The sequence below is a fragment of the Gambusia affinis genome, linkage group LG03, assembly GCF_019740435.1.
Source record: "Gambusia affinis linkage group LG03, SWU_Gaff_1.0, whole genome shotgun sequence".
Classification (NCBI taxonomy): domain Eukaryota; kingdom Metazoa; phylum Chordata; class Actinopteri; order Cyprinodontiformes; family Poeciliidae; genus Gambusia; species Gambusia affinis.
Genome location: NC_057870.1, coordinates 30,723,499 through 30,744,279, shown reverse-complemented (window position 1 = coordinate 30,744,279; position 20,781 = coordinate 30,723,499). Strand labels below are relative to the sequence as shown.

At 37.9% G+C, this 20,781-nt stretch overlaps 2 protein-coding genes across 6 annotated transcripts in view; one reads left to right on the top strand and one right to left on the bottom strand.

Annotated features, from left to right (window-relative positions):
- Positions 1-9,830: 9,830 nt before the first annotated feature.
- LOC122828510 (zinc-binding protein A33-like) lies at positions 9,831-11,672 on the bottom strand. 2 transcript variants are annotated; one of them, XM_044112125.1, is made up of 2 exons: positions 11,508-11,672; positions 9,831-11,267 (listed from the first exon to the last, which is right to left on the bottom strand). In XM_044112125.1, exon 2 carries the CDS (start codon positions 11,193-11,195, stop codon positions 10,050-10,052), a length of 1,146 nt encoding a protein of 381 aa, XP_043968060.1. In that variant the 5' UTR covers positions 11,196-11,267; positions 11,508-11,672; the 3' UTR covers positions 9,831-10,049. The 2 variants fall into 2 exon arrangements, with proteins under 2 accessions (XP_043968060.1, XP_043968059.1); XM_044112124.1 differs by having other exon boundaries at positions 9,839-11,671.
- A 4,735-nt stretch (positions 11,673-16,407) lies between these two features.
- LOC122828508 (spermatid perinuclear RNA-binding protein-like) overlaps positions 16,408-20,781 on the top strand; it is a 34,760-nt gene continuing 30,386 nt past the window's right edge. For all 4 annotated transcript variants that reach the window (XM_044112122.1, XM_044112123.1, XM_044112120.1 and 1 more), the window contains exon 1: positions 16,408-16,692. The gene's annotated coding sequence lies outside the window, so the exon portion shown is untranslated. The remainder of the gene's footprint in view (positions 16,693-20,781) is intronic.

Sequence of the window (20,781 nt, the reverse complement as noted above, 5' to 3'; positions counted from 1 at the left end):
AATTGTGGTTCCTCAGTTCTTCTCCACAGGTTCTTTCCATGGTTCTCTGTTATTCTGTGTCTTCTACAGTTCTGTAGGTTTTCTTATTTTTTCATTAAACATGTATTAAACAGAAACACCTTTAAGAGGCAGCAGTCTGGACTGTTTGCTGCTCCAGTGTGTCGGCCTGATGCCAAGGCAGAAAGACGTTAGCAACGACCTCAGAGGATCAACTGTTGGGATTCCCAGACGAACTGAACTCCTTCATTCTACAGAGAAATGAGAAAAATCAGCTGCTGTTCCTTCCAGGAATCAACATCCCAGCAAATTTATCCCAAAGTTGAAGCAACCAAACCAAACCAAACCGATCCAAACAATGGATCTCCACCGGAGACTCTAACAGCATCAGTTAGCAGGTCAAAGGTTAGAGTTCATGTCTGGATGGTGAGAAAAACAATGAAGAAGAAAGAATGACTGTTTTGAAGGAGTAAATCTGGTTCTTCTTCCTTTAAGATGTTTGGAGAAAACCAAACTCGGCATATCAAGGCTGTTGGTTTGGGTTTGTTCAGCAGCTCAGCCTGTTTCTGCATCATCAAGCCGAAGATAACGTCACGATTTTCTCTCATCTAATCAGAGATTAAGAAACGGGATTTTCTTGAGCAGGTAAACAAACGGATCCTGCAATTTAAAACTTCACATCAGAATCTGAAAGATACTCAGTGATGCAGTTTATTTGTTCATTTAGTGAATTAAAAACTCAAACCTCAGTGAATGAAGCAACAACAGAAACAACAGATCTGATAATCTGATTCCAATTGTTCCTAACAAACATCCAGATTCTACCAGACTGGATATTTCACTTTCAAACAGGGTTAATCTGTTAATCTGGACACATTTCTCCCTTTACGTTTTATTTTTCTCAGGTTGTTTTTGCCTGATATTAAATATATATTTTATATTATTTGCCAGTGAAGCAGAAAAACAGGAACTCTGTGGGCCGGTTCTGTAAATGTGACCCATCTCCCTCCCTTTTCTCCAGAACTGGACCCGTCAGTCTGGCTCACTTCTTCCAGACTCACTTTTCATTTCCAGAGGTGAAGGACTGAGCTAGCTGTCAGACTGTTGCTTCCCCAGCAGGAAAACCAGAGTTTTCAGATTCTATGAAACTTGATGAAACAGAACCTCTTACAGATATTCTGCACATGAAAACGTCCTGCCCCGTTTCACACTGACTGGTTTGTTACTGGTTTTCCTGCTGACTCTGTTCTGTGTTCAGCCACCAGCAGCTGCAGCGTCGCCTGAAAGAGGCGTTAGCGGAGATAAACTGTTACTGAATGTTGCACAAACTCTGAGCAGCTTCCCGGCATCCAGGAAACGTTTTCAGCTTAAAGAGTCAAAATGTCGAGTCAGGATGAGGAAACAGGCAGAAAGTCACTGAAGAAGGATTTACTCTGCTGGGACTTTTATTCTGGTAAAATAAAAAATAACATCAGAGTGTTGTTCAAATTTACTCATGTTGTATTATCACTTTGTTCCCATAATTTTACTTTATTTTTTTCTTTACTCTGGCCCTAAAACTCAATCGTAAAAAATCATTCAGAATTTTACAGAAGAAAAAAAGGGTAGAAAAACATACAGCCCCAGATACAATGGGATAGCTTAGATAAAACATGTCTATGTCAGGTTGGTCTAGTCAAAGTCAACCTAAATCTGACTGTGAGCCAGTCAGATTTAAGCAGCACATTAAACCAGATGTTCCTGATCCAGTCTGACGGAGCTGCAGATGTTTTAAAACTCATCATGATGTTCAGATAAAAGCTTTCTGATTTTATCTGAACAATCATAAAGCTTTTTTCTACTACTCTGAAATCTGAAATGTTTATGTTTCTTTTTTTAAAAGTTTTAATTTTTTTTAACCATGAGTTTTCACTGCTGGGCTGATCTTCTCACTGCGGCCACTAGATGGCGGCAGAACCAACCTTAAAGAAAAGGCTGATGAACGTCACACATCAACACTAAACTCTCATCTGATTGAGACACCAGACTGATCCTGCTTCAGTCTGACAGACTTAAACAGAACCGAGTCCAGCATGTTTCAGAAATCAAACTCTTCCTCAAACGTCTATAATTCATTATCTATACAGTGAGATGGATCCAGTCTAGTTATGCTAGCATTAGCATGTGTCACTATATGAACTGATGGATCATTGGCATTTTGTTGAACCTGATCTCACTGTGAAATAATTACATTTTCTTTTATGAACAGAACATTTATTACTAGAGTCCCAATGACTGAACAGAGGTGATAATGGACAGTAAGAGAAGCCTGGAGTCTTCATTCTTACCAGATGTTAACTTGAATTTAAAGATCCAGAGTCAACACAGCTTCAGTAACTAGCTGAAGCTAGTTACTGAAGCTGGAAACTGGAGATCAGGATGAACTTTGACCTGAACCTCCAGATAAAGATGGTTCCAAAGTCGGCCTTCTATCACCTGAAGAACATTTCCAGGATCTCCAACCTTTTTAGAGATTTGCTTGTTTCCAGAAACTAACCTGACTTTGTCCATAAATGTTTGGAATAGGCCGTCTCTAGATGCTTATTGATCTGTTTCTCTAACATCAGATCAGATTAGTTCCTGCATAACAGGAAAAAATCAATAATCTGAATGTTTAATCTCCTTCAAACCAGTCAAACCTCGTATGTCTTCAGACAGCAGCTGACTGTACTCTGGGATCAGAACCTTTCTAAAGTCCATAGACAGGTTCTGATCCCGATTCACTTCTCAGAGCAGTGGCTGGGTTTTAATCATGCAAGGTAAATTTCAGCTGCAGAGCAGAAACCCTCGTTTCTGTGAAACCAGACTGAATCACAGAGCGTCTCCGTCTGCCTGAGACGACAAACCGTCAAGGTTTCTTTAGCACAAAGAGACGGGAAGAGCAGGAGGACATCTGGTTGATCAAATTAAAAATGTGTTTCTGTCAGCAGCTCCATCTGCCTCAGTCAGCTACAGTTCATTTATGATGCTTTAGATTTTTATTCTCCAGAGTTTTAATCAAGAAACGCCAAATCTCTGCACGTTAATTAAACACACATCACTTCCTGTGGCAGAAAGTTACAGGCTGAGATGATCGTCAATCAGTGGAAAGTAAAATCTGTGTTCTGGAAAACAGCCGGTCTGTTCCAGGAATGTGATTTATGGAGAATCCCAGGAGAAAACGACATAAACTCTGCTGAAGATCTGCTGAGGGACCCTGCAGGTTACCAGAAAACAGACTGCAAGTTATTAAATAACTTTATTTATTTAATACGGTTTACAAAAAATATATTGCAACCTGTAGGTTTCATGAAAGTTTTTAAAGAACCAAAAGTTACCCATGAAGTCCCTGGAAAGTAACTGGTATATTTGTTGCCTAACATTACTTTTATTTAGTGGATCTCACTGTAAGTTTGGGTCTTATTCCTGAAATGGATCCTGTTTCTCAAAGTTAGAAGTAAATCAATAGCAGCAACATTTCTGCCTCTTCTGCGTTATGGAGATGTTTTATAAATGAATGCTTCGACCAAATGCCTTCAGTCATTGAATACTGTGCATCGTTGTGCTCTAAGGTTTGTAACCGGTAGCAGACGTTGTACACATCATCATGAGCTGTATGGAAAAGCTGAATGGCTCCTTTAAGCAAACGGAGAAACAATCACCTGATGATCCTGATTTATAAATCTCTGCTCGGCTCCAGCATACTTCAGCTCTCCCTCACATAGATCTGTTATTCTTTACTCTCTAATAACATTTTCCTTTTGCCAGTTCCACGTGTTTGAACTGAAAAGGGGAACAAACATTCAGAGTTTTGGCTCCTTCAGCCTGGAATCAACTCCAGTCTGAACTCAAGATGTCAGAACTGGTTTCACTGGATTTACTTTGAAAAGGTTCTTAAAAACAGCCAACAGGATTCTATTAAACAGTGTCTCTGCTTTTAAATTGTTCTACACTTGTTTTATTTACAATTAGTTTTATTTTGTAAGTGGTTGCTGTTTATCGCAGACTTCTGGCCAGGTTCTGAGATCCAGATCTCAATGAGGTTTACCTGGTTAAATAAAGAAAATAAAAAATAAATTCATGGTCTCTGGTGCTGTGCATGGTCATAAAATGATGCAAACCAAACTTTTATTTTATCGTAAACCTTTTGAAGAAAGAAGACGGTGTGAGGAGTCCCAGCTGTTGGTCTGTGTGCAGATTTACAACAAACCATTTATACAAGTGAGAACCTTAACATATTTCTAATGTAAGTAAAATTAATAATATGCAATCAAATACTGAATTATGGAGAAGGTATGTGTTTAATCATTAGTAACCATGGAGAAAATGCCTCACCATCATGTAGCCTAGCATGTATGATAAAAACTGGAGAGCTATAAGAATTTATTTTTTTATTTTTCTGTAAAAAGTCGTTTCCTGTCATGAACCCAGACTGGATGCTGAATCAGATCAGACCAGCATCTGAGCTGAGGATGAATCCAGCAGCAGCAGAAACTGCTTGTTCATCCTGTTGGAGGTTTTCTGACGTTTATTTCATGTTTAAATCTCAGAATCGACCCGCTGAGCTCCCCTCCTGCTCTCCTTCGGTTCCATAGCAGCATCATTTTCAAAGCTGTTCTGTCAGGTTTTTCTGATTTATGTCAGACCAGAAGTTCATCTTCAGCCTCCCAGATCTCCTTGGTTGTTTTCTGGAGCTGCACTAAAAACCATCAGTCTGACATCATTTGACCCCAAAGAAAATCTAATTTATTTTTTCCCAAAATTCACTTTTTCTGTTTCAATTTTTCTGATTTCCATATTTTTCGTTTTGGTCATATTTATTAACCAAAAGTGTGTAATTATGATATTAATGGAAAAAAGAACATCAACAGCCAGTTGTCAACATTTCCAGTTGTTATGTATCTCAAATGAAACAAACTGCTGTGTTTTAATAGAAGTTTGGTTTTAAAAGGTGTTAAAATGTTTTTCCTCATTTTTAAACTCAAACAGGTGAAACATTAAAATCTCATTTTTAACATGAGAGAAAATCTCTCTTCTAAAAACACTTCAGAGTTAAACTGAACAACAAAACATTTATCATATAAAAACCCTTCACACAGTAAAAGTGTTTCAGTTTTAAAAATGTTTCAGTTTTAAAAGTGTTTCAGTTTTAAAAGTGTTTCAGTTTTAAAAATGTTTCAGTTTTAAAAATGTTTCAGTTTTAAAAATGTTTCAGTTTTAAAAGTGTTTCAGTTTTAAAAATGTTCTGAGTTTAGTTTTATCTCTCCTCTGATGTGACGACAGTCGCCGTTTTGGTGTTGATTTCATTTTCACCTGAAGTTTCACAGTTTTCACTTTTATTTGAAAATTCTCACTTTTTATTGATAAATGTGTTTTGTTTTGTTTTTTAATTGGTGCGTTTCCATTAAACAAATTTATTTTTTAATTTTTGTGATTTCATGTGTAATGGAAACCGGGCCTGTGTTGCGTAACCAGGCAACAGCGGGTACGGAAGCTGCAGTGGCCAAAACACTACAGAAACCTGCGAGTCTTTCTTTTCCCCAGCTACCAGGTAATTCTGTGAAATCCCACTTGTTATTGTAGATTCCATTTCGTTTATTAAATTATGTATTTTCTGCATCGTGGAAACCGTCGGGGCCTAAACATGCGGCGCTGGACCCAGACTGGGTCCTGGAATCAGTCCAGCCGGGTCCTGACCATGTGACCTCTGACCTGATTAATTCTTTCTGTTCTTTTCTCCACTGAAACGTTCCAGCTTTCATCCTTCAGCCCTGCTGCTTTAATGAACAACTCAGATCTCGTATGAATAATGACAGAACGACTGCATGGAGCCTCTGGCCTCCTTTTGTTGCTGAATGCTCTAAAATATAGATGAGGTTCTCCTTCTCTCCGCTGCAGATGTTTGTCTCTGACTGATGAAGGTTGAACTGAAGCTGCAGAGCAGCCTGAGCTTTTAAAACCAAACACTGAAGGAAATGCAAAGCAGCTTCTACCAATCAGAGCTTCATTGATCCTGGTCCTCGTTTTCTGCCTTCTGGAGGTTTCTAATTTGATCTTTTCTCTTTCTCACTCTGAAGTTTGTTTGCAGAACAAACCTCTGCGGCTGTGATTTATCTGCCTCTCTGGCTTCCTGATTATTCCCAGGTGAGGCTACCTGACACAACGGCTGCTAGAAATAAAAAAACTTGTCATTTGGAAGCAGCTTGAGGAGGATTTGTGATTTTTTTCTCTTCTGTTTTTAATCACATGTGCAGCTCTAGAACCTGGTTGAGCTGATTTTCATTTTACTAACATGTTTCTCCACCAACAGAAAGGAGATTCTGCTCAGTTAGTGACCAAATTAAAACCTCTTATAGTTTATATAAAGCAAGATTCCTGTGGATTTGAACAAATTCACTAACATGGTTTTATAAGTTTCTGATGGATACGATGAGTGAGACATAAACTGAGATTTCATGTATAAATAAAGGAATATAGCTGCATATAATGAGTGTGTTTAACTGTGATGTCGGATAAAGTACAAAGTTATGTCATTTAACATTTCATTAGACTTCTAATTAAAATATTACATTATATGTTAGCATGTGAAATCCAGCCTGTTCTTTAAATCTCAGATCTTTAGCTGCGTTTTCATTACAAATGTATAAAAACATTTTTCTATATTCTGCTAATGTTGAAAAAACACAATTTTGCAAATGCAGTGTCACCATTAAATGAGAAACTAAATTAAAATCACATGTGGATGAGCTTGTTCATGCAGAAAGTTATTAAAAATCAAGGCAACGACGGATGGAAACAGTTATATGAAAATCAAAAACTTGAGTTTTATTTTAAAACTGGTTTGTTTCCATTTAGGAAATTTACTTTTATGATTTAAATTTGAGTAATTTTATGTTTAATGGAAACGGAGCTACATGAACACAAACTGAGGAATAAATCAGACACAGATGAACTTTACATTTATCTGTGTGAATGATAAAACTTATCAGTCAGAAATGTGACAGGATCCCAGTTTGCCAAGTTTCCTGGTGTGGAAACTCTGGAAGGAGGAGCTGCAGAGCGCTCTGACCTTGGACGCCCTTGGATCTGCAGGAAACAAGCAGCAGCTCATCAAATATTTACGTCTAATTCAGGATCAGATGAGTCTTTGCTGCTTCGGTCCAGACTGCCGGCTGCAGGGTCCAGAGACGCTCTGAGAAACCCACAGACATTTACTGCCCAACTATCAGCTCAGATCCAACATTTAAATACCAAATATATTAAAGAGCCAACATTTATATACTACAGCAGAAATCTGATTATGGAAAATTGTGTTTATTTCTTTTAAAAATATTAATCATTTTAAAAACATTTAAACTGAAGCAACAGGAAGAGTAATCAATTTTTCTATTCAAACTGTTTGGAGATTTTTGTTTAATTTATGTGACTGACAGGAAGAAAAAAGTGTAAAAAAAAATTAATTCAAAACAATTCTATAAAGTTCCACATGGCATCAATTTCCATCAGTTTATATTTAAAATTCATAAAAATCTGTAACTTTAATGACCAGAATGAGTTTAGCTTGGCTGCCTGTTTTTCCTTAAATAAAACAAATATCAAAGAATTATTTAAAATACAAACAGTCGGCATAAACTGAGCAGTAAACTAACAAGCAGGATCATCGAAAGCACAGAGTCATATTTTAAAATCAATTTTTGAGCATTTGGGACTAGAAATTGCAATTCTCAATATTTTTTGCATCTCTAATGAATATCAATCTATATATCAATTTGTTTCCTAATTTTCTAAATCTTTTATTCTGTTTTTCCTGGTTTCTGAAGGTTTTTCTTCTTTAAATTCAAGCCCAATAACCGATAATTATCAGATTATGTTTATTTTCTTTGGTAAGGCTCTTATTTCTGATGGATGGATCATTCTGGCAAAGAATGAATTTTAATTTTGATTTTTATGCATTTTGCTGCTGCAGGCCTGATTTCAGCAAACAGCAGAGAGAAAAAGCAGCTGGAGTCCAAAAAACACACTGAGACTTTTCCACAAATGTGTCTGAATTGAACGAGTCACAAAAAGAAAATCCTAAACTGATCAGCTTTATGATGTTATTCTTTAAACAGAGAGCTGAAATAAATTTTTTCTATTTCTTCACAAAAGTTTTTATTTCCAGTTCTGATGTCTGCAACTCAGCAGCTCAGGTCCAGATTTATCAGACAGAACTTTAGATGTTTTAAATGTTTTAGATGTTTAAATGTTTTAAATGTTTAAATGTTTTAAATGCTCTAATTGTTCTACATGTTGCAGCTCATTATCAGTCTGACTTTCTTATATTTAATGAAACTTTTCCAGTTCAGTTTGTTCTGCATAAATTTCTCTTCCAGGTCCATTAATCATAATTTACTGTTAAAATGTTCTTCATTTAAAATGTTGAAATTAAATCACTAAACTCTAACAAGATGTAGAAGAAATAAACTTGATATGTTCATATTTCATGTTTAAATGTCAGATTAGATCGATTTAAATCGATTTAAATTGATTTAAATGCTGATCTGAGAGCATTATTTTAATGATTTTATGGACTAATTCAGTGGTCCCCAACCACCGGGCCGCGGACCAATTGGTACCGGGCCGCGCAAGAAATAATTAAATGTGTCCGTTCTATGTATTGAGTGTGGAGGAGCCTTTATTTTGAAAATCCTAAACCGACAGGAAACAATGTAAACATCGGTTCCTGTCGGTAAACATCGGTTCCTGTCGGTAAACATCGGTTCCTGTCGGTAAACATCGTTTTCTGTCGGTAAACATCGGTTCCTGTCGGTAAACATCGGTTCCTGTCGGTAAACATCGGTTCCTGTCGGTAAACATCGTTTCCTGTCGGTAAACATCGGTTCCTGTCGGTAAACATCGGTTCCTGTCGGTAAACATCGGTTCCTGTCGGTAAACATCGGTTCCTCCTCCCCACCCCGTTCAACTTCATTCCCAGTTCAGAAGGTAAATATCGTTTTGACTGAATGAGCCTCAGGATCCTTGTGGGATCAGAACCAGCAGAACAGAGCTGGTAAAAACTGAACGTATAAAACCAAGATGACTGATCAAACCCAGAGTACAAATCATCTCATCAGATGTTTATCACACATGGCTGTAATAAACAGGAAGTGGAGGCTGAAAATGATCTTCTGGGAAAATGGAGGAAGGTTTTCAGGAATGTTCTGCAGTGGGTTGTTATTGTTCTGTCATAAAAACTACTGGTGATGTTTCCTTCTGTCCTCACAAACAGAAACAGTTAATCAGTCCAGTAAGTCGAATCTACATCAGAACTTATTCAGCAAATATGTTTCCATCTCCACTTTAACTCATTTCTACAAGAAACAAAACCCACTTCAGCGTAAAAACGTTTTTTTATTGGGAAAGTTCCTGCAATTTTACAGTTTAACATTATGTGAATAAATTGTGAATTGAGGAATTTAAAAAAAATCCTGATATCAATGAGCTAAAAACAAAGAGATACTGAATCTGAATATTTATTACATTTAGTTTTTCTGATAACATGAATCATTACAACAATTAAAAACAACGGCGACAAGAAAACCCCGTTAAAATCTGAACTCTTTATGTTCTTTCTGAAATTCACTAAATACTTTTTACAAAACAGAGTTAGAAAAAGAAAAATGTAAAATAATAGAATATGAAGAAATATCCAGTGGTGGAGACAAAGATTATTGAATGAAGATTAATGATAAAATATTTTGTCCAGTTAGAAAAACATTTTTCCTGATATTAAAAACAGAAATCAAAACATTTAAAAATTAACATGTTTTTATACAAACTTCACAAATTTAACAGCAGATACATTCAGTGATGTTTTAATTCTGAGTATAGTTTCTAAGAAACACATTTAGATCCTTATTTTAAAAAGATTAAAAATCTTCAATAATCAAAGATGTTCATTAATAATTTCATAAGAATATTGTTCAGACTGCAGATAGAAACTCTGAACTAAAAGTGTAAAATATTTCAGATATTAAAAAACAGAACATTGAACTTTAAACAGAAAAATCAGTTTGACAGATTTTGATCTCAGATGTTTTGGCAAAAGCAGCATCAAAAACATTGAAATAAGCAAAGAGTTTCTCAGTGAAAGTGTCTCTGTGAGTGTAGATGTGACTCTTGTCTTCAGAGTCGTAGAAGGAAACCTCCCCTCTGTCATAATCCAGCTGGACTCTGATCCTCTGGAGATTTTTATTCACTTTGACAGTTTTACCATCACCAGTAATGTATTTTCCATCACCATGCCATAAACACCAGATTCCATATTTTGGTGAAGGATATCTCTCTCCCTTCCTGTCAACAGACTCTTTAACCAAACCGATCTCCCAGACAGGATGATCTCCCACCTCCACCTCCCAGCTGTGTTTCCCTGAGCTGAAGCCCTCAGAACCAAAAACATTGGGGTACTTCATGTTTCTCTCTGGATTATCAGGAAGCTGCTGCTTTGTTTCTCCACGTCTCACGCTGGTCAGATCATCAGACAGGTAGAGACATCCACGTGCAGTGTTTGGGTCCAGAATGACGGGACTGAACTTCACCTGGTCCTTCATCTTCTCCCAGACTCTGAAGGACAGGTTGCCCAGGTGTTTGGCCACATCTATCAGAGCTCCTGAGACCAGCTGTGGATCTGGCAGTGACCTCTGACCTCTGGCTCTGCTCTGAGTGGCTTTATAACTGCTGAGGAACGACACCTTGTCTTTCTGCAGCTCTTCTTCAACAGCAGAGATGCTGTCTGACAGAGAGGAGATCTGCTCCTCAATCCTCTTCATCTCTCTGCTGATAGTCTTCCTCTTCTGCTCCTCTTCCTCCCTCAGAGCTGCCAGTCTGGACTCCTCTTCCTCTCTCAGGAACTGGTGCAGCTTGTTGAACTCTGCTCTGATCTGTCTCTCTGTGGACAGCAGCTGCTTCTTGGAGTGTTGAATCACATCATGGTATGTTTTCTCCACTTGTTTGTGTTTGTTCCTCTTGTCCTGCAGAGACTCTAAGTCAGATTTCAGCTGCTGCTTCAGATCTCTGACTGCTTGTTCAACAGGAACCACTTTGTGACTCTGGTGGAGAGAAAACTCACAGACAGAACACACAGCTCTCTGCTCGTCTTCACAGAACAGTTTAGGGTCTTCTTGGTGTTTACTGCAGACCATCAGCTGCTTTTCTCCTGTTTCTGTCTCTGAAGATCCAGATTTCTGTCTTCCAGTAAAAGAATCAGCCAGGTCCTTCAGAGAGAAATTTATTACCAGATTATCCTTAGAAGATTTTCTTTTACAGATGGGACAGTTCTTGTTTCCAGTTTGTTCCCAGAATTTCTTCAGGCAGTTTGAACAGAAGCTGTGGTTGCAGCTCAGAGACACAGGATCTCTGAAAGTCTCTGAACAAACATGGCAGCTCAGGTAACGTTCAAACAGAGCAGTGTTTTCTGCCATTTTCTACAGAACCACTCCAGAACCAGAACTCACCAAGTCAAAGTTTCTGCAGCTTTTTCTTTAAGATCCAGTAAACCTTCGTGTTTCAGCTCAGATCTCCTCCCTGTAATGGCGTCTCAGCTCCGTTCAACTCAGTTAAAATACTTTTATTTCCTCTCAGTGACGTTTCCAGGTTGTTGTGTAACTCTTCCAGGTGAACTTTGTGCTTTTGTTTTACTGCAGTATAATTTCCTTGTTCTGCCTTACATTTTAATAAACAAATTGTTTTTTAATTTTGAAGATTTATAAGAACAACTAATTTGCTGAAACAATGGAAAGATTAGATCTTGAATTGTCCATTGAATTAAATTCAGTAGAAAACATTCAAACATTTTTTCTTTTCAACCTTAAGAGAAAGATGATCTTTCATTTTATGAAATTGAACATGTTTAATTTATATTTTCAACTTTTAGTTCAATTATAAATCTTTTTGTAAATCTTTTTTGTGTTTACTGGTCCTTTTTTTCAATTTTATTCACCTCCAGCAAAGTCATCAAATGATTCTTGCTTTTTTTGTTCTACAGGGAGTCAGTTAAATTAAATATATGAGCAGTGAATAACATTTATTTTATACTTTTAGGCAGTTTCTATTTATGAACAGGAAAAACTGAGATCTAACTTTTAATATCTAGCAAAAAATTAAAGACTGAACATGAGTCTTTTAAAAATGTGAAATCAGTTCATTATTTTATTTGTCATTACTGAGATAAGTAAGTAAGTAAAGTTCATTTATGTAGCACATTCTACATGTCATAAACCACAAAGTGCTTTTCAAAATAAGACATAAAAACATAGATGATAAAACAGCAGAAGGACTCTACAGAGGGCAGTGATACTCTGAAAGGTTTCAAATCTTCAACAACTGAATGATGAAAAAGCTTTTAAAACAAATAACAAATAACAAGCCCTGCTGAGTTTCCCTGCTGCTCTGATGAGTCAAACCTCCAGAAGGAAAGTCTGATGAAAACAGCTGATCAGTTTCTACTGATGATAATTTTTACATTTCTGTACAGCCATGGATTCATTACTGAACTTTTTCCTCATTCCTCAGCATTCAGCTTCACACACACACACACGTACACACGCACACACACACACACACACACACACACACACACACGCACACACACACACGCACACACACACACACTGGTCTTGCTGAATTAGATGAGGTTCAATATTTTCAATATTTGATCAAAACTTATTCATTTGTGGATATTTTGTCCAACATTTCACGGTTGGACAAAAGATGGGCTTTAGGCACCAAACTAACTTTTATTAAATCTTCAGTTTTATAGCACAGACAGTAACCATATTGCCAACTCATTCCCAGTGTAAATACTGACATGAATTAGAGGATCAGTGTAACAAATAACCAATGAGGAAAATATTCATCAGGTCTTGCAGTTCCAGAACCTGCCAAAGTATCAGAACCAAAACCTTTTTCAGATGTCAGACCGGTTCATGATAACGACCCAAAGCTGGTGCAGGAGTGGAAACCTTTAGGTGGCTGTTATGATCTGGAGCCTTCAGGATTTGGTCCAGATCTCAGTGCTGTAGGTTTTGTCTTTACCTCTGTCTCTACAGAAACACAGAGATGTCAGTCAGATTGTCAGAGTTGCATGCAGTCTGTGTAAATGTCTGGTGGGACCAGCTGATGGGCAGGGCCGTAAAGTGGGGGGCCAATGGCCCCCTGACCCCTCTTCTTTTCTGGCACCTATGAATACAAGTCACATGATCAACAACAGGATGTTACTGCTTTCTAGAAAACCATGAAGAAGACAAGAGGAAGTGGTAGGAGGATGATTTTTAATCACTTATTGCATGAACAAACCTATTTTTGGACTGTGGGAGGAAGTCGGAGAACCCGGAGAGAACCCACCATGCACAGGGAGAACATGCAAACTCCATGCAGAAAGACCCCGGGCCGAGAATTGAACCCGGCAACGGTGCTACCAACTGCACCACTGTGCAGCCCCAAATGATAATTTTTTCTTTAAAATCTAAATTTTCGCATTTTTCCCATTCAAATGCTCAGAAGCGCAGCAGGTGAGGCAGCAGCGAGCTGAGCTCCACCTGGGATTGTGCAACTACTTACAAACTGCACCAACTGCCATTCTATGAGAGCATGCTCCTCCTGTCTGTACGTTGCCAATAAAATGGTTAAAAAAATATTTAATATTTGAACTGATCTCCCATAATTTAGCTTATCTATATAATTTATTTGTTGTCACCAGCTGTGTGTGTAACGTGTTTCTTGTGCTGAGGAGCGATCAGAAACCAGAGAACAGAATGGAGGTGAGGCAGGCAGTTCTCTGGCCTCATGGCAGGGGGCGCTCATGATCCCAGACTTTGAGACTCCACAGCTGCAGAGTAAGAGACAGTAATACCGAGCTAGCGTAAAGTGCAGCGATATAGTTATAGTTTTGAGTTGTATTTCAACACTTTTTTCCTTTGCTGTGGAGCATAAAATAATTAATAATACTTAAATTTCCTAGTTTCATTGAGTTAACGGAATTATTCGCGGCCATGGATGGCATGTCGTTACTCTGCCTGCTGTTTCTTCCAAGTAAGAAGGAATTTATTTTGTTTTGGATGGCCTTGAAGGACAGAGAAACAACCATTTACATCTTAAATCCAACCATGTCTGTCAATATAGTGAGCATTTCTTTACACAATTGAGTTGAAGAAATCATTTCAATCTGTTTTCTGTTGCTGCAGGAGGTTTGGCTCTGCAGCCAAAGGATGAATAGAAACCAAACCACAGAAAAGCCCCACATTTCATATCATAAGTTTGATTTTAAAGAGGCTCATGTTAGAGGGAGAAATAAAACTTTAACAATCTTCACACCTCTGCTGTGAATCTTCACACAGATCTCACTGCCTCTCTGTTGTATTTAAATGAGCTTCACACAACAGGATGGAAGAGGAGAGATCCTCAATCAGAGAAAAAAAACCATATAAAACAAAGTTCACACCTCAGATCATGTGAATGAGGTCACAGCTGACGTCACTGCTGCTAATTTCAACCAGTTTTTAAAGAAACTGCAGACTGTTTCAGTTTCTAACTAAAACCTGTCAGTGATGAGAAGATTCTGCTTCTGCAACAACTGAGGAGCAGAAGCAAATCAAAGCTTGGAAAGATAATTTAATTTAATTTAATTTTATTTACAAAGCTTTACAAACTATGCATGAGATGCATGTAATGCAGAATTATTCACACCTGAAACCTAAAAAGAGTTTGTTTGAGCTGAAAACATGATGTCTACAGATTGAGTTTCAGTTTGTGCAGCTAGAGATCTGGACCTTTAGTTATCATAACCAACTTTGTTGTGGATTTCTACAGTAAAACAGTTAATCTGAAACCGGTCTTTCAGATGGCCAGTCGGAGTCATCTAAAGTTATTCTGCTACAGATTTCAGTGTAATATGATGATGCTGCGTTCAAATTAAAGGCTATAGATGATTTTGATTCAAACATTTGGATGGTTGTGGGTCATCAAACTTTTATCTGGAACCACTGGAGACGGTTTTTATGTTTTTCCTGATGTAGTTTGGCTAAAGTTAGAATGTCAAAGTGTATTTGTTGTAGTTCAACGTTAAAAAGTTTAGCAGAAAGTTCCTGTTTCCTTGCAGCTCTTTGGTCAAAGATGTGAAAATTACATTCCACTGAAATCTAAAAATTCTTACTTTTGATGTTCTTTCTTTTGAAAAACAAAAATGATATATAAACAATATACACATAGAAAAACATATTAAAATAAGACAATCAAAGTGGCACTATTTTAGTTATTTTGTGTATTTATGAGAAAGAAAAGTAGCTGAAAAGGTCACCACTAGGGGCAGCGTAAACTGCAGGAAGAAAGTGTGGCAGCTGAAACACTTTAGCAAAAAGTTTAACAACTAACCCTGAGATTGGCAGATATTATAATTTGTATAATTTTTTTTTATTATTTACGATGACATAAGCATTTTGTAAATATTTAAAAGAGAAATCACATTTTTGCAGGATCTACTATATGCATAGAGACATAATACATATTATTATTTTATTATTTTAATTGATTATTAGCATGGAAGTGTAAACACTGTAAACAAAGTTAGTTACCTGGAGCAGAGGTGGTATCACTTCATATTCCTAAAATGTATTCTTTATGACTACAAAATCTAATAGGAACGGATTGAGACTGATTATTGAAAGACATTTTGTGGAATATTGAGTTCTGTTAAACCTTTAAAGCATTGTGGATGAATAGTTTGTGTATACTAGGTCCAAAGGTGTGGATTGAACAATGTTCTGCTGCATCACTGAAGACTGAATGAAGCGACTGTAAATAAACTTACTTCATAATCTGTTAGCATGCCTTTTTTTGCTGCTAATGCGACTCTGTGTCACTTGTGATTCAGTTATTGCTTGATGTTTATTTTGAGGATAAACTGAAGGTTTATTTATTGCTATGTTTGTCTGTTTAATGTGGATTTGTGGAGCATTTCTGGGCTAAAACCAGACTGCACACTGAAACTGAACGGTGCTGCTTCAGTATCAGGAGGTGTGTTGGTTTTATAGTCTCACTGCTCTTAAATGTTTGCATAAAACTCTGTCCAATAAAAGGAAAGAAGCAGACAAAAAAATATAGAATTTTATACATGTGATGGAGATTAATCGCATCTCCTTCATACATCCTACGACTGTTTAACAACATATATATATAAATATATTCAAAAAATTGTTTTGACGTACACATGAAACAAATGTTTTGATATGTGTATATTCAATTTTTTCCTGTTCATATATATTAGTTTCATTTAGAGAAAATACATTTAAGACGTAAAAATCTGATGAAAAATATGTTCCTTACTCTTTATACTGAGTGACCCATCTTTTCATTAGGCGATCTTTGATATATTGCAGTTGCTGTCGCAGTACGCATGCGCGGACGGCTGCCTCCGCTACCCCCCGCACCGCTCGGAGCTCAGAGAGCAGGTTGCCCGGACACCTTCGCTGCTGTTCCCGCTTACCCTCCGCCTCGGGAGCCGTTACTCGGATACAAACTTAGTTCCTTTCACCGGACACCGAGCAGCCGACAGAAACAAACTGTTTGCGGAGGCGCTGTGACCGGCTGAGCCTCCCCCTCCTCTTATCGGTTCACCTCGCGGTGGTCAGCGGACACTCACTGGAGGTAGGTGTCCGCTTCTGGGGGGCTGCTTTCGGGATGAACTGAGGGAGGGTCTGCTGCTGTTTCTGCCCCGCGCTGCTTGGGTAACTTCAGCCTTATGTTGGCTCTGCTTTCCTGTTGAAATACCAACTCTGTTAAAGTGTAATTGTTGTTTAAATGAGCGGCTTTAACAGGGAGTTTGGCCGTTAACCGCGTGGAAAACACGGAACCGTCCCGTAGATTTCCTGCAGCTCAGGTTTTATTCCTTTGGTCAGAACAGCTGGTTGAACAGAGGCTTGTTAGTGTCTGATAAATAAAGTTAAACTAGTTTGTGAATATTATTGTTGTAGTTGTGGTCAGGAGAAATTGCTGCACTTGTTTGGAGGCACACCTGCTCCCTGATAGATTCCTATAATGAGTGTTGTATTGCCCTGGCTGCTGGTTTTAAATGGATGAGGGGAATATACGAGCTTTATTGTAACAACTTAATGTTTATGTAATGCATTTACCCTGTTTCCGCTTATCTGATCCGGGAGGGAACCCCAGACACCCCTCTCCTCAGAAACACCTCAAGCTCATTCTTACATCCCAGACTGGATCTATAAACCATGCAGAGCATTCAGAATAATCTCCAAAATAAAAATTTTTAATTAAAAAAGAAACATTTTGTTGCTAAATTATTAAATATATAGAGATATGAACTAAAACAACAACAAAAAAACCTAACATATCGTTTTAAATCTGTTACTCTGCCATCAGATTAGCTTGAATAGCTTCGCTGATTGGCTAACTCTTTTTAGCCAATCAGCAGCAATCCTTTTTTCCCAGCGTCCCATCACATCGTTTCTTGAAGCAGAAATTAAGTACATCACTTTTTTTGTGATGATGCTTGTGCATCATATATACAGTCCTACTAGAAACTTGTGTATACAAATGTTCCGACCGGAACCTTTTTATGTAAAGAATTTTTGTTTAATTTGTTATTTAGAATAGGTTTTTGGCTAGTGATTCACTTAATTAGTTAATTAATTTCAGTTTGGGATGTAGGTGTTTCACGGTATAAATAGGTAGGTCTTAGGTAGCTCATTATGCACGTGGGTGGTCATATGTTTTTTTTACCAGTCAGTCACAGTACCAGTCCCAGTCTATCATCTTATAACCTGTTTTGCCTGAACTGTGGAATAAATCAAAGAAAGAAGTGCATTTTGACCCTTTTTGATCTTTTGGACAGTCTAAGCCAAAATCCACGGTGCATCAGTGACTGTTTGAGTTAAATTCACTTTTTGTTTTGATCACGTTTAAGTCTTAAGTTTTTTGATTTTTGAATTTGAATTTTTGGACAAATAGTCAGAACATAAAAGTTAAAATCTATGTATATAATTATTTGAAATGAATGAGTTAAAGTCCTGACCATGTGCTTTGGTCTCAACTTGCTCATTTTTAAAGGACATTTTTATTTACAGACTGAAGTGTCTAATTTTAAAATTCCAAATATTTTCCAGTTCCAGTGCTGCATGTTTATTAGAATTTAAAGTTTATTGATTTTTGAGAATGTGTGCTTGTATTATTATGCCATTACATTTTATTATTTGAAAATTGTCTCAAAGCAACAGTATTATCTTTATCAAAATAACTTCTGGAGTAGTTTACTGTCCAGCAAAGTTTGTTATCATGACGGGTCTAAGTTTACATTTATTCAGTGATGCTGACATAAGGCAGCTCTAATGATAAGTTGTGGAAAATGTTTCTGTTTGGGTGATTGTAGCAGTGAATCTGTTGGTAACAACTGTAGTAAACCAGAGCAGGGAACGGCTAAATAAAGTGAAATCCTTATTGTTGCATCACAGTCGAACATTTAATCCGTTTAAATGCAAAACATCATCCACCGGGGAGATTTCACAGCACTTTAGCTGCTTTTAGTTTGAAACATGAAGCAGATTTTGTTTTTGACATTTGGAGATTAATTAGTTGCACGACTGGAGAATTTAATTTGATCTGTCTTAAAATTGCACAAATTCTCATAGGAAAAACAAGAGTTGTAAAAGCCTTCTTTGAATGCTTTGTGGTGGAGTCTGATGATACCCTGAGCCCCTGGCGGTTCGGTAGTCATGGTGGCTCCTGGGAAATAACTGACATGTTTCTGACGGTCACATTTCTGCAGCAGCTGGAGGGAAAATGAGCTGAAACTAAATGAAGTTAAAGCCGTCGCAGAATTAAAGCCAATAAAAACTAATTACATGGAAAATCAGTTAGGGACTGGTTCAGGTGTGTTTCCTCTGTGGACAAAAAAACCCAAAATTTAAATAAAATTCAGGCTAATTTTGTTGTCTTATAATAGGAAATACTTTGAGCTCTTGTTGTTTTATCAGACATGATGTTCGGTCATAAAAATATGAATTTTTAGTAGGGAAGTGCAATAAATCTGCATCAGCATCGGTATCGACTGATGTCATCTTTTAACTAATCATGATGAATCAATTATTGAAGTAATAGTCTATTAATTTAGCAATCAGTTAATCATTAGCCAGAGCATACAGACTCAAGAAAGATCATTTGCTGAAAGAACAGCACATTCATAGCAGTACAGCGAAAACTGTACAAAAAAAATATACATTTCACATTTAAGATAAAAAGGTGTCTGATGTTCTGACAGCTTCATCTTAACGAGAATTAAATTGAGACGTCGGCTTCCTGTCTCCTCAGGTGTTCAGTGGAGGATCGTTATCCTGCTGAACCGTCTGCCGGCCAATCAGAACTCTTCTCCTTTTGCATTTTTCACATTTGGCTGACCTGGATAAAGACTTATCATTTGTCTGGGTTTCAGCCCAGGGCCGGTGCGTTCAGGGAGCGTAGGACTCCTCTGTTAGTGGAAGCTGTAACCTGAGCCTGGTATCGGACCGGGTCACGTCGGGTCGAGCCGCAGCTTCGGGTGTTGATGAAGACGCCGCAGCGCTCTGCCAAGTGAGGATAAGGTGTGGACATGATATCCTGATCTGGTCGTCCAACAGGAAATCATCCGACAGGAAGTCGTCCAACAGGAAATCGTCCGACAGGAAATAAAGCATAGAATTATACAGGACAGATCTGCCCTAATGGATCAGGAACATTGCTACGATACTCAATCTGGAGTTTTCTTTACAATATCAGACCAATTCAGATATTAATATCTGATCAGTACATCTGTAGTTATTAAAGTATTTCAGGAGCTATAATAGCTGCCATGCAGTCACAGACAGACAGGAATATCAAATAGTTCCCACCGTTTTATCGTTATCACAATATTACCAGGAAATATCGTGATAAACTTTACATCCATATGACCCACAAGACTCCTCACATGAAGACAAAGATCCTGCTGAATCTCTGCTGCTCTCCACTGGAGTCACACACACTTCTCACTCTCAGTGTGTGTGTGTGTGGGTGTGTGTCTCTCTCTCTGGAGACTGCCCTCAGTCCTGGCACGCTGCTGCATGTAAAACGGAAAGAGATTGATTAGACAATCCCCTGGAAGCACTTCTTCCTCTCACCTGGCGTCGTTCCTGAGCTCATCTGCCCACAGCCATCACAAAGCAATTATTGCCACGGTGATAATTGTTTGAGTCGGGGTTCTGTGGAGTCCAATCAGGCTTTTTTCTCGTTTTTCCACCAGGGACAGTAGATTAAAACCGGAGGGAACTGAAACTGGTTCCGCTGAGGGCGATTTACAGGAGACGTTGTTCTGAAGGATTCCCTGCACTGAGACATAAAAACCAGCAGGTGTTCAGTCACTGCAGAGAGGAAAAGTCTTTAATGAGCAGCTGGACAACATTAATGCTGCATTTAATCATTCAAACAATGGTTTTGGTTTAAGATTCTGTAAGAAGCATCTTCAAACTGACCAGGGTCTCAATGCAAAGAGAATATAGAGTTTAATGACTCAATAACCTGAAACCTTCAGGCTGGGAGTAAATTAGCATGTAGCGACAGTGGAGAGGAAAAACTGCACTTTAACAGGAAGAAACCTCCATCAGAACCAGAACCAGGCCTGGTGTGGAAATCTTTTTGATTCTGGAGCTGCATGAAGAGCAGATGAAATGTTAGTGACCAAATTAGACGTTCAAGCCAGAAATACAA

What these genes read in the sequence shown, in the direction of transcription:
- LOC122828510 (XM_044112124.1), bottom strand. Translation starts at nt 11,474, where the DNA reads ATGGCAGAAAACACTGCTCTGTTTGAACGTTACCTGAGCTGCCATGTT.